The following is a 14,782-nucleotide window of genomic DNA, read 5'->3' on the forward strand; positions in this document are numbered from 1 at the left end:
ATCTACTACTTTACCAGATGCCATTTTCTTCATACTAGACGCTGCTACATTTGGTATGTCCAAAAATATTATCCTGGGGTGCATTTACGTGCCCCCTGAAGGGTCATCCCGCTATACCTCTGAAACAAATGGTATTGAGTTGTTGGATAATCAAATTGTTGAGCTTAAAGTCAAGCACCCAGATTGTCATTGGCTACTTTTGGGTGATTTCAATGCTAGGACTGCACAAGACTACGATTATATCATTGATGATTCTACTAAATACACCCCGCTTGAAGCAGATAGCTATGATGAAGATACATTTGATAAGACCCGCACTTCTAAAGATCCTGTAATGAATGGTTTTGGTAGAAGGTTACTAGAGCTGTGTCGTGATCATTCTGTACATTTAATAAATGGAAGATGTGGTTCTGATGTCGCAGGTGAAGTCACTTGTATTGCGAATAATGGGAATAGTGTTGTAGATTATATTATTGCTTCCACTGATTTATTCAATGTAATTCGAGATTTTTGGGTTGATGATAATAGTACTTCAGACCATTTCCCTTTGTGTTGTACTCTTTCCACCAATTTGTCGCTAAGAAATGAGATACCAGTAACAGATTCGGTTTTGTGCAGTGATTATACATTTTTTAAATGGGACAAAGACAAGATTGACACATTCAAAACAAAGATTGTTTCACAAGAGGGACTAAACATGACTAGGAAAGTTTTAGAATCCGATAGACGAGATATAGGAGAATGTATGAATAGACTTTATGATTTATTGTTTTGGGCTGCTGAAGATTATAAACAAGAGAGCAAACGCACAACTGGGAACAAGAAAAGGAAACCGCGACAAGAAGCATGGTTCAGCAAAGAATGTCAAACTGCAAAAAAGAACATGTACAAGGCACTTCGTCAGTTCAGAAACGTGAACACTATAGACAGTTTGAAAGTATACAAAGATCTCAAGAGAATTTTCAAGTCGGTATGCCGGGTCAACAAAGCTAATTTTAATAAACAGGTGCGTAACACTCTTGGTGCTGAAAACAATAGCAGCAGCATCTGGAAGCAAGTCAAACGTTTTACAGGTAGCAGGACACGTACTTTTGAGATTTCACCAACTAAATGGTTTCAGCATTTCAATTCACTCCATAATCCTGATTGGCAGAAAAGTAGCTTTGACACAACAGTGGAACATTTTCTAGAAAGTATCGACTACGGTGATTTTGCTCAAAATAATGATTTAGATGAAATTCTTAATGGAGAAATTACTGTCACTGAGATTCATAAAGCACTCGATAAACTCAAATCCGGTAAATCACCGGGACCAGATGGCATTCCAAATGAGTTTTATAGGTCAGCCAAAGGCACTCTTATGCCGCTTTTTCACTTCATTTTCAATACTATCTTTGACTTTGGAGTTTTTCCCAACGACTGGTGTAAAGGGATTATTGTCCCGTTGCATAAGAAAGGCAGTCAGTTAGACCCTAATAATTATAGAGGTATAACCCTACTAAACTCTCTAGGAAAGATTTTCACTTCAATTTTAAATCAACGCTTGGTAAAATGGGCTGACACAATCGGTTGTATATCCGATTGTCAGGCTGGGTTCAGAAGTGGTTTCAGTACAGTCGACAATATCTTTACCCTACATATTATGATCCAGAAATATCTCTGTAATTCTAAAGGTCGTTTTTACTGTGCATTCATTGATTTTAGCAAAGCCTTTGATTCCGTGGATCACAACTTATTACTGTACAGACTTTGTTGTGAGGGAGTGGAGGGTAAGATGTTGTGTATTTTAAAATCAATGTATAGTGAGCTGAAGTCATGTGTAAGGGCAGGACAAGGCATCACTGATTATTTTCAGTGCTCTGTCGGAGTACGACAGGGTTGCATGCTAAGTCCTTTCCTTTTTTCTCTTTTCATTAATGAATTAAGCAGTATGTTGGAAAATTCGGGACATTGTGGTATACAGATTACTCAAGAACTGCACGATTTGTTTTCACTTTTGTATGCCGATGACGTTACCTTGTTCAGTGATTCTCCAGTTGGTCTTCAAAGATTACTTTCAGTGTTGGAGTCATTTACCACTAAGTGGAAACTCTCAGTAAATAGGAGCAAATCGCAAATCATTGTATTTAGACGGGGTGGGGTTTTGAAAAAAATTGAAAGGTGGTTTTTTAACGGGGAGTGTATGAAAACGGTCAGTTACTACAAATACCTAGGGCTAATGCTTTCTAGTAGAAATACGTGGAGTAAAGCTACGTCAATATTAGCAGATCAAGCCCGAAAGGCAATGGGTAGCATTTTTCGTATGGTCAAACACACTGGAAATTTGCCATTCAAAGAGTATTTTAAAATTTTTGACGCTATGGTTCTTCCTATAACCACCTATGGGTCAGAAATTTGGGGCTATGCGCAGTACCAGGTTCTTGAACGTATCCAATTGAAGTACTGTAAGCGTTTTCTTGGAGTCAAATCCTCAACACCGGACGCCTGTGTGCTAGGTGATTGTGGCAGATATCCCATTTTCCTTTTCACTCTTAAAAGAGTAATCTCGTACTGGTTGAAACTCTTGGAAATGCCACAAAGCAAAGTTGCAAAACACAGTTATAATCTTGCGATGCGACTTGACGCCAATGGAAAGCAGTCCTGGGCAACGCATGTCAAAAATGTTTTGTTTACCCATGGGTTTGGGGAGGTGTGGCTTTTTCAGGGGCCTGGCAACTTCATTACCTTCCTCAACCATTTCATGACCAGAGCTAGTGATATTGTCAAACAAAACTGGTGGTCTGAAGTCTGTACCAAAGATAAGCTTCGTTTATATCGAAATTTTAAGCTAAACCTTTTACCAGAGGAATATTTATTTCTAGACATGGATACTAAATTCAGAAGAGCAATAGCTTGTCTGAGGAGCTCAGGTCTCGGTCTGGAAATTGAGGAGGGTAGGGCACGTGGTATTTTTCTTGAGGAGCGCACCTGTAAAGTTTGTTGTACAATTGAAATTGAGGATGAATTTCACTTTATTTCTGTCTGCCCGTTATACCAACGTCTAAGAGAGTTATATTTACCAGTTTGGTCATATAGACAACCTTCAATTGAAACTTTTTATTCTCTTATGTCGTGTGATGATAGAGTTGTTATATCAAACCTTGCTGTATTTATACACAAAGCTTTCCAATTGAGAAAAGAATGTATTTGAAGTAGTATGTTTCCTTTTTCTTTTCTTTTCTTTCCTTTATTAATAGTTGAATTTTCTGTGTCCGTTTTGTATATTTTGCATTTTGTATATCTGTGATGGATTTGCTATTTGGGCCGGTGGCCTTTGAGAGCAATAAACCAATATTATATTATTGAAAGTACATGGTAATAGCGGAATTGGGATATTTCTGATATCACAGCTATGCAAATCCTGCTTGGTTAAAGTTGAGAAACATAAATGACACTTCAGCAAGCTTAGGTCAATGGGCAGAGAGCAAGTCTAATGTTCATGGGATCAAGAACAAAGTATTCAACCTCTATCTAATGTGAAAGTCTTCAACTACCTAATTTTGAAAAAGCTAGTTGACATGTTTTTTTACAATGTGACCATTATAACTCAGTTGATAACTGAATGGTTTAAGAATAAAGTCTAATATATTGTCATTTTTGCTTTGATTACAGGACAAAGTACAGATGACCAAATATTTCAAAAGAGATTGACTTGAAACTGATAATTGACAAGAATGGCGTCATACAGGTTACTGGTATTCAGGCATTCAGAATTTCCCTTTATCACCAGGAGGGGGCGGTATTATATTGTGTTGGAAGATGTGATGGCAAAACTTTTCCCGAAGAGTCGAGAACGAAATTTCATCGATGATTTTTTCAAAGAAAAGGATATTTCAACGATTCAAGTTTCACAGATTGAAGTTGATGACTTGAATAGGACACTGAGAATGAAAGGAGAACAGAGAGCTTACTCTTCAGACTGCTATCTTGTCAATGTGAACTCACTCAAACAGCATTATGTACAACTAAAGCAATGTTACGATGAGCTCATGATGAAATTGAGGCTTGTCCGGGACAGAAAAAATAAATCTTTGGGAGGCCAAGAACACAGACAGTGTAATTCAAATGAGATTAGAAAGGGTACACGTAAGGAATGCATCTCCCTTGAAGAACCCCCACTTATCGTTCTTGATGAAGATGATGATGATGACGGAATGACATCTCAAGGAAGTGGTACATCTTTGCTACAAAGTAATGACAAACTCAACTCATCTGGAACTGCATCTCAAGAAAGTGCTACATCTTCGCAACACGACAAACTCAACCCATCTATGCAGACTAAATCATCTCCTCATTGGACACCGAGAAAGGAGTCGCCACAGAAAATCATCCCAGACAGAGAACAGCAGGATGTATCAAGCAGTTCCGGAAGTGAGTTATCTAAGAGAACAAGTACTTCAAGCAATGATCGTAGCTTGCATCAAACAGTATGCCTTGAGGATGATGAGGATGTTGTTGTTGAACTTGCATCTGATGAGGACAGTACAAGGTTAAGTAGTAATGAAGACAGTAGGAGTGTACCAATTATCTCAAAACCATCCAATCAAAGCATGAATGGACAAACACATCAAACCAACCAGCTGCCTATCACTCCAGAACCTGTTCAAGATACATCTATCCAAAGAGAGCAAGAAAAGACTGTACCAGAAAAGTGTGCTTCAAATACTTGTCAAGTCCAAATTGATGATGTGTGTCTTGCATGTATAATGCAAGATGGTCAGAAGTTCACCAACATCCAAGACATCATGGAAAAACTTTTTAGAAACTCTGTTTCCATGGCGAAAGTGATGTCAGTCATTAAGGAACTATGTTTAAAGACAACTGGTGCACCTCAGTCAACAAAACACAAAACGGATGTATCACAGGTAAAAGCTGTGTATGTATCCACTGAAAGTCTGTTGAGATGTTATCCAAAGTTTAAAAAGATGTGTAGACAGGATCCATGGTGTGTTCAGAAGTCAACGTCACACGGATATCTTGACCAGTTCATTCATCATGTCACAACTTATGATAATGTAGTCATTGGTAATGTTTCTGGCCAAACTGATGATGACTTAGAAACAGTGGAATCGGATGACACTTCTAAAACAACTGATATGTGTGAGAAGAAATCTAAGGATCAGTCCGACACTGAGCAAGTTGAGGGTCATGATGATAACCATGATCCAATACATGCAAAAGAAGAGGACAATGATCATGAACTCAAACGTTGTCAAATTGAGGATGATGTAGAAAAAGATGAAAACTTGGAGAAGCAGTCTGGGTTTGTCGCTACTGAACATATTTCATCTACAATTCAAGGTAGTCCACGTTCTTTGGAGCAAGGTCTACCAAACGATCTAAGCTCAGTTGACAATGTGGCTTCTGATAAGAATATATCTGTGTTACAATATAACGATGTCTCTTCAAGTCACAATGAGAGTTCAAGTACTTTGGACAGTGCTGCTGATAATCTTAGTGATTTGGAAAAGAATATAACATATCCGAGAAAGGAACCAATCAGTGAGTCTGTCAATGAAGAAAATCCTCAAGGAGATAGTAAGACTGTTTGTACTAAAGGCAGTCCTTTATCAACTCAATCATCGTCCTCAAATGAGCTGGATACTCCTGAGAATCTAAATTTGACAAAGAAAAGAAAGTCTACTACAGTGCAAAGTAAACTGAGATGTTCAGAACATGACTCACAAAAGTGTTCATCAAAAGTAGATGGTCAAGATAAGAATGTCAATGAAAGAGAGAACATCAGTGAGACTTCCAAAGGGCTTGTGAGCAGAGAGACTGTGATGACAAAGACTGATGGTCATGGTGATAGAGAACATGGACATGCTGTCAATGGTGAAGGAATAGGACAAGATGTTGTACATTCCAACAATGTGAAGATGTATGGAGACAGGAACTTTGATTCAGTGAAGACAAACAGAACTAGGGTGGACTTAGAGGAATCGTATGGAGTGAAACTTAATGAGACAGAGGAGAATGATGGGGTCAGACTTAGTGACTTGGAGAAGATTAATGATAACAGGGAAAGTAACTTTGTGAAAATCGGTGAAGTGAGTAAATCACAAAAGACAGCTGGAATTAAACAGGGTGGTATAGAAAATACTCATAAAGCCAGACGAAGTGTCTTAGAAAATACAGATGGAACCAAGCAAAGTGACTTGGAGAATACCCATGGAACAAGGCAAAGAGACTTAGAAAATACTCATGAAGCCAAGCAAAGTGACTTGGAGAATACCCATGGAACCAAGCAAAATGACTTAGAAAATACCCATGGAACCAAGCAAAATGACTTAGAAAATACCCATGGAACCAAGCAAAATGACTTAGAAAATACTCGTGAATCCAGACAAAGTGACTTGGAGAATACCCATGGAACAAGGCAAAGAGACTTAGAAAATACTCATGAAGCCAAGCAAAGAGACTTGGAGAATACCCATGGAACCAAGCAAAATGACTTAGAAAATATCCATGGAACCAAGCAAAGTGACTTAGAAAAGATTAATTGTGACAAGCAAAGTGATTTAGAAAATACCAATAGAAGTTTGCAAACCAACTTAGAAAATACCCATAGAACTACCCAAAGTGACTTAGAAAATACTAAGAAAACCCCGCAGAGTGACTCAGAAAATACCCATGAGACCAGACAAAGTGACTTAGAAAATACCCAGGGAACTACTCAAAGTGACACAGAAAATACCAAGGGAACTATGCAGAATGACTCAGAAAATACCCAGGGAACTACACAAAGTGACTTAGAAAATGTTGATGGAATCAGACAAAGGGATTCGGAAAAGACTGACTTTATCTTGGAGAAGGTTAATGGAATGAGGCGCCATGGGTTAGGGAAAACTGATGGAGTAAGACAGAGTAAATCAGAGATAAAATTGGATCTACAGACAGATAAGTTAGACACAGATCTAGTTGTTGACAAGCCCAAAGTCATGAAGGAAATTGACCCTTCTTTTAATGGCAGTAAAAGTCAAGATAAGTATTTTGATTCAAGAGAAACAGACTGTCAAAACTTTGACACAGATGCTTCTAAAACTGCCACAGCATGTGCCAAGGTAGGCACCATTAATGCAAGTGCAGTTTGTGAGAAGGAGACAGCCTCTTCGAATGACAGCAACCCAGACATGAATAGTGCAACAGACACTTTCCCACAAGGTGAGAAAAGATGCGTTGTGACTCAAGGGAAAGGACAGGAAATGGCTACAACTTGTTCAGCACAGATTTCTGGTGAAAGTAACAGCAGCTCACAAAACAATCACTGTTTAAGTGAAAGACAGAGTGAAGAAGAACAGAGTAAGGCAGTCACAGATACAACACAGAAATCAAGTCGTGAATTTCAAAATATTGCCTTTCCTGCAACAATAGAGAAGTCTTCCGAACCTAAAGATATTGAACGAAATACATCTATGAATGAGAAATATGGATATATTCAGATTAAAGCAGAGCCGTCAGAAACAAATAATACACAGCTCAAAAGAAAGTCTGTCAAAAAAAACAAGAAACGAAAGTTAGAAATACGTGTAACAAGTATTGACAGTGTAGCCAAAAAATTAAAAGAAAAACAGAAAACAGATGAGGCTGCAAATGTAGAAGATGGTACAGATTACTGTGGAAGGATGCATCGGAGAAAACGTAAAACTACTGAGAGAGTTGTTGGTATTGTTGATACACACAAAAGTGGAAAAAAACAGAAAATGGTTGAAGAGGACGAGTCAAGTGATGAATCCGGGGATTCCGAAGAATTAGAAGAAACAGATGGAGAAGAAAGTGAAGGGAATAATGAAGATGAAACCATGGAAAACATTGGGAATGCAGTTGATGCTGAAAGGGGAAAAGATTTGGACAGTCTCTCTGACAATACTCAGGATGATATTTCCAAGACTTGTGGGAATGAATTGGATAATATTCCAACCATAACTCACCTGTCTGGTGATAAATGGATTGCTGCCCATGACGTGTACAAAAGATTCTTTCACAGTGTCTGCAGTTATAAAGTCTTCCTTGATGTGCTGTTAAATGTACTGTGTGTTGCCATGGACAACCAACTAACCAGCATGACTGGTCTGACAATGATCAGCGTGTCAAATATGAAAGAAAACATGCCCAGATTAATGTATATGTTAAAAAGTAATCATAACAAGGAAGGAATCAGTCACGAGTTAGGAACAGAAAACCGTATCAAAGGTAATGAACTTGTAGGCCATCCTCAGTCACCTGGTAAAGACATAGAAGGGCGAATTGACACATCCAGAATTGCAGCAATTGAGGAGATGAACGATGGCAAACAGATGCATGATGATACAGAGAAGCAATTCCAACATGATCAGACAAAGGACAGGGACTCTGTACCAACTATTCGTAGCATATTGCACAAAACCATCGATAGTGAATTTCGCAAACAATACAACTCTCCATCTACAGGGCTACGAGAGCTATTGATTAGAGGGAGGGTAGGTGGACACCAACAGAGATTTGAACAGGGCATCGCTAAGGATGACAGGAATCTTGAAAAGAATGAAGATAATGGAAATGTCTTGGATGCCAACAGGCATACTTCTAGTAAGTACTAAAGAATATATTGTATGTGGTACTTTAAGATGATTCTGCACTATTATGATTGATATTCAAATTTTCCATTCTTTCATCACATTTTAAGTATAACTGTAATACATTGAGTTGTAGGGATCACAGCTGATTGGTATGTCTGTCTGTCTGTCTGTCTGTCTGTCTGTCTGTCTGTCTGTCTGTCTGTCTGTCTGTCTGTCTCTGTCTCTCTCTGTCCAACTGTGTGTCCAGCAGTCTGTCTCTCTCTCTCTGTCCAGCTGTACATTGTATGTCTGTCTGTTTCTATCTGTTTGTCTGTCGTCCAATGTGTTTGTCTGTTTCTGTTTGTTTGTCTATCCTTCTGCCCATTTGTTTGGCTGTCTGTCTCTGTCTGTCTGCCTGTCTGTTCATCAGCATAACTGAAATGCATATACATTAACAAATACATTGAGTTGTAGGGATCACAGCTGATTGGTCTGTCTGTCTGTCTCTGTCTGTCTGTCTGTCCATCCTTCTGTCAGTCCAGCTGTCTGTCTGGGTGTCTCTGTCTGTATGTGTGTCTATCTGCCCATTTGTCTGTGTCTCTGTCCATCCATCCTGTCTGTCCAGCTGTCTATCTGTCTCTGTCTGTCTGTCTGTCTGTCTGTCTGTCTGTCTGTCTGTCTGTCGGTCTGTCTGTCTGCCGATTCGTTTGTCAGCCTGTCAGTCCATCAGCATAACTGTAATACATTTAACAAATACATTGAGTTGTAGGGATCACAGCTGATTGGTCTGTCAGTCTGTCTCTGTCCGTCCGTCTTTGACCGTCCGTCTGAGCCATCCATCTGTCTGTCTCTGTCTGTTTGTCCGTCGATCCATCCATCCATCTGTCTGTCTATTTGTCTGTCTGGTTGGCTGGATGACTGTTGATGTGTCATCTAAAAGAGCATCTAAAGTGTCAGACACTAAATTATTGTTCTGTTCAATGACTCTGGAAATGTCCTTACATTGTATGTCTAGAGGGAGGGAATTTGAAAGTCTGGAAGTTTGTAAAACCACAGATATGACACATTTGTAAACAAGCACAAGACAATCTGACAACAGTTATGCATATAATAGTGTATACTTGTGTGTATTTGACAAGTTTTCTGAATATGTTCACATTTGTTTTTTTCAGAAACTGCCAACCATGAAAGACCTGTGGGGGTTTATCAAACAGCGCTATCCGAAACTGCCAATCGTGAAAGACCTGTTGGGGTTTATCAAACAGCACTATCAGAAACTGCCAACCATGAAAAACCTGTGGCGGTTTATCAAACAGCCCTATCAGCACTACAACAGTTAGAAAGAATGCATTGTATGCAAACACTTGAACCACAAAATCAAAGACAGTTTAACAGACCATCAACTGAACTACCCAGAATGAATCCAGCGGAGAGATATAGGCACCCTCGTCACTCACAAATGGAACAACCCCCAGTTTCTCAGTATCAGCAAGCACCATTACACAAAACTGGTCACACTGCGTACTCTCAGTACCCAGTTTATGGAACATTACCAAATCTCACACACGCTGAACAAGATGGTGTTGATAAAATTGGACCATGGCCATCGCATCATCCACATAGTGAAAACAATCTTCAATATCAACAAGCTATGCACCAACAACGAGGGAATCCTATGGGCCAGCAGCAGCAACAACAACAACAACAGAGAATGCACCAGCCACCACAACAACTTACTCAGCCACCACAACAACTTACTCAACAACCACAAGTCCTAAATCAACAAAAACAAACTCATCAACAGCTGAGACAATCTAGAGAGCAAAGACACAACCCTAATAAAAAGAGCGAACAAACTGAACACAACCCTAACCAACAAACTACTAATCAGTATAAACAACAGTATACTCACCATCAAAGTGTACAACAACAACAACAACAACAACAACAACATCATCAACAACAACAATATCATCAACAACAACAACAACAACAACAGTATGCTACAGGTCAAAGAAACCAACCATCTAGACAACAACAAGACCAACACGCACTGCATCAACCATATCCACATGTTGAGTTGAATCACATGCACAGACATCCAGCACATCACAATATTCAATATCCTCCAAACACTGCTGCATTTCATAGATTTCGATGTCCTCCTCCCAACTATTATGAAAGTCAACGTTATGGTGCTCAGCATTTCTCTTCTGAAAATATCCCACCTTTCATACAAAGGCACTTAGAACCACCAATCATTACTGGTGGTAGAGAAGCTGATTTCCAAAGGATGTCAGGTCAGCCAGACTACTCAGGTATTCCTGGAAAATCACAGAATTGGGACAGAAAAACACACTGGAGACATGAATGGCTCAACAAATTTGATAGAAAGGAACAACCGACAGGTGTACACTTTGAATTTGACCGTTCCCACAAACCTGATAACATCAACCAGAATAGGACTGGTCTCAATGAGACAACTATGGACAAAGTAAAACTTCCAGAAAACAGTCAGTCTTCTAGTACTGAATTAAAAATTGGTGCAGTATTTTCATTGATGGATTTGGTGCCAGAAATCCAAGCCAAACTAATTAGTCCGACAAGAGATGCTTTGCAAAGTGAAAGTAACCCTAGTGAAAGAAAGTCAGACAGTGGTAATATTGACACTACAGGAAAACCTGGTGATTCATTCAGTTCGTACAGTGCAGAATCAAGCCTTCCCTCTGCTATGGTTAATGAGTCAACGCCTCACATTAAAACCAATGATTCAACTAACACTGCATCAGTTCATGGGTCAGATGGTGTGGTCAATTCTGACAATAGCAATACACTTTGTTCTGTACCAACTTTCAGAAACAATGCAAATGTTTCTAGTCATAGTGATAGCTTGATCACTCAGAGAAGATACTCTAATGATATGGCCAATGTTCCACCAACAAGAATCAATGATTTACCAGTAACTGAACCAGTTAGTTTGCAAGGAGTGGCAAATAGTGGCAACAAGGTAATGGAACCAGTTGGGATGGCAAGAGTTGGTAATAGTACAGACAACATAATTGAACCAGTAGTTATTGTGCAAGGAGTGACTGATAGCACCAATATTGTAACCAGACCAGTTAGTGTGCCAGGAGAAACAAAGATTGCCAACAATGTGATTGCACCAGTTGGTGTGGAAAGAGTTGCAGACAGTGGTAACAGTGTACTTGAACCATCAGTTAGTGTGCAAAGGATGGCAAATAGTGTCAACATGACAACTTCACCAGTTTGGGTGCCAGGAACAATAACCAATATTTACAGCATGGCTGGACAAGCTGATATGCTAGGGATTGTGAACAGTAACAGTACCAACTTAACAGAACCATCAACAGTAATAGTAGCAAGTGCATTAAATACAACAGTACCATATGGTGTACCAGCCAACAATCTCCCTGTGAGTAACTATTTGAATGGAGCCAATGTGTATGGTGGCGTATCACCCCTGAATGTAGACTGTGGAAACATGCCAACTATCACTTCATCACAAAGTGGAACCACAGGTACCATTTCCACTAAAGCTACTACAGTAAAAACTCTACTTTCATCTATGCCTACTGCTATGAGGAATTCTAAACGTATCCGGGGAAGTACAAATGAAATTATCCGTTCACTGTTACTACAAAGAGCATCTCCAAATGATAGACCACTGCAAACTGACTCTAGAGGGCGATCTATTGATACTTGTTCATCAAATGACAGTACTGGATTGAGAATCGAGTCTGTATGCTCTCTTAGCGAGTCAGACAAGTTGGCATCTGAGTTATGGCCTGGTGATACCAAGTCAGGAACAGACATGCTTGATAATTGTGAAATAGCAAGAAATATACCAGTCCATTCTGTGAACAATTCTGCAAAAGACCCTTGTAGTGAAAACACTCAAAAATTGAATGCCAGTGCACCAAAGGAGGATTCAGGCCAGGGACTTAAAATCGACTTTGTCTGCTCTTTGTCAGATATATTCAGAAAAACAACAGAGAATTTAGGGAAACCCCCACATGAAGTATGGAATAGTTGCCAAGATAATCCACAGAATGTTAACAGTTTACCACAAGGTGCAACAGTAGAAGTGACTTCAAATGACATCAACCCAGAAAAACTAACAATACCAAGAAGTGTTAGTACCAGTCAAAATGATACGATTGTGGCTAACCTTAGTACCAAGGGACAGGTTGCTGTGAGTGAGAGCCTTCCTCAAAAACTTACATTACCACAAAATGTCAGAAACAACACAGAATTGTTGTCAAACTCTGAGACAGAAAAAAACAGATGTTCCGTATTAGCTACAGAGGAAGATTTGCCTAGTCCAGGGTTTATGATGCAAAATATTCAGTTTGTATCTAAAACAATTTCTTCTGTTATGAATGATACAAGTTATATGAATGTTACCGATGTTAGGAGTTCTATAACTGAATCATGTTCTACAACTCAGTGTGAGGATACAGATGGTCCTGGCAGTACATCACAAAAGATTCAAGAAACCAGACAAAATTCATCCGTTAAATTTCAGGATTTATTACATGAAACCATCTCAAGGTGTTCAGGTAAGGTTTGCATACTGTAAATGTTATGTATTTAGGGACGGTCGCACAATGTCGCACAAGCTCAATAAATGAACTTCGTTCGTTTAGGACAAAATGACACCCCCCCCCCCCCCCCCCCCCCCCAATCCCCTAAATAAACATTCAAAATTCAACATCGACATGTTATACTATGTAAACCACGATGAAAATTGTAATGGTCACACCAGCACAAACCCAGCACTGTATATCACATTAGAACTAAATTTTAATCAACATATCAACATTACACTAGTAAATACAAAACCTGTTATCATCAAAGACGGGAAAGTTTTCAACATTCGGTTAGGACATTGATGTTGGAGAGAAAGTGCAAAAATGAAGTTCAGCAATCACATTGACATCAAATCCCCTCCCCGAACGAAGTTCATTTGAGCTTGTGTGACATTGTGTGATCATCCCTACAGTTCTAAACTTATTTTGGCTTATTTAGAAGAAATAAATTTATGCCATAAAATGTAAATTTTAAAATATATTCATTTTCATGGGTAACTTTTTTGTAACTATGGTAATAAAGACAAATTAGTTTGATTAAGTGAGAATCAGAACAGTATCTTACTATAGTTATGTAGTGCGTGGTAGTCAAAATGTATTTATCCACCAAAGTAAAGTTGAGTTTAAACCATGAAAACTTCTCATCACTTTTATTTTTGTGTGCTTAAATCATGATGAATCAATATCCCATTTGTTGAGCATTCAGTTTTAACTTTTAGCAAATAAACCTTGATTTGTTGATAGAATTATTATATTTTTTATACTTTCAGGACACATAATTACACTTGATGTTGAACCATAATGCCATTTTCATTTATTGCAGCTCGTGTTGAAAGAATTAAAGGGTTGAAAAAGAAGTTGTCGAGGAAGACACAAGTCCTGAATCCGCCAAAGATGTAACAGAGTAGTTGCCAAAGAAGTTTACAGTGTTAGCCAACTACAGTATGCTGTATTAGCCAGTACAGTGACAGTAAACTGTGGTGAAGTTATGACGTGGTATCTGAATTATGACTTGCATTGTTGACGTGTGTTATAACAGTATTTTATATAACTATATCATTGACATACTGTGTAAAGTAGATTACCTAGTATAAATTTGTAGCAATACTCACACGTTGGTAGAATGAATAATGTGTCGACAGCCTTGCAATCATGTGTTGGTTGAGTGTCTATCATGTGTTGGTAGAGTGTCTGTCGTGTGTTGGTAGAGTGCCTGTCATGTGTTGGTAGAGTGCCTGTCATGTGTTGATAGAGTGCCTGTCATGTATTGGTAGAGTGCCTGTCATGTGTTGGTAGAGCGCCTGTCATGTGTTGGTAGAGCGCCTGTCATGTGTTGGTAGAGTGCCTGTCATGTGTTGAGGCATGGCCACGTTTAATAGAGTTTTCAAAAGCCAATGTAGTTATGCAGTTGTTGATGACAGAACAACGCTGTGGTGTCTCACTCATCATGAGCTGAAAGGAATTCAAAATGAGACTGACATGATTGTAAATGCTACTCTGGTAATCAGGGTCTAAATTTACTAATATAGACACACATTAAACTATTGTAGCAACATGTTGATATAAGGTATTGAATGGATGTTGGTTTAATTATAC

The 14,782-nt window shown here is 38.9% G+C and overlaps 1 protein-coding gene across 1 annotated transcript; it reads left to right on the forward strand.

Moving 5' to 3' along the window:
* Positions 1-11,262: 11,262 nt before the first annotated feature.
* Positions 11,263-14,181, forward strand: LOC144443674 (uncharacterized). Its single transcript, XM_078133215.1, has 2 exons — positions 11,263-13,156; positions 14,010-14,181. The coding sequence occupies exons 1-2, from the start codon at positions 11,308-11,310 to the stop codon at positions 14,084-14,086; spliced, it is 1,926 nt and encodes a 641-aa protein (XP_077989341.1). The 5' UTR covers positions 11,263-11,307; the 3' UTR covers positions 14,087-14,181.
* Positions 14,182-14,782: the final 601 nt, after the last annotated feature.

This window comes from Glandiceps talaboti, chromosome 12, assembly GCF_964340395.1.
Source record: "Glandiceps talaboti chromosome 12, keGlaTala1.1, whole genome shotgun sequence".
Classification (NCBI taxonomy): domain Eukaryota; kingdom Metazoa; phylum Hemichordata; class Enteropneusta; family Spengelidae; genus Glandiceps; species Glandiceps talaboti.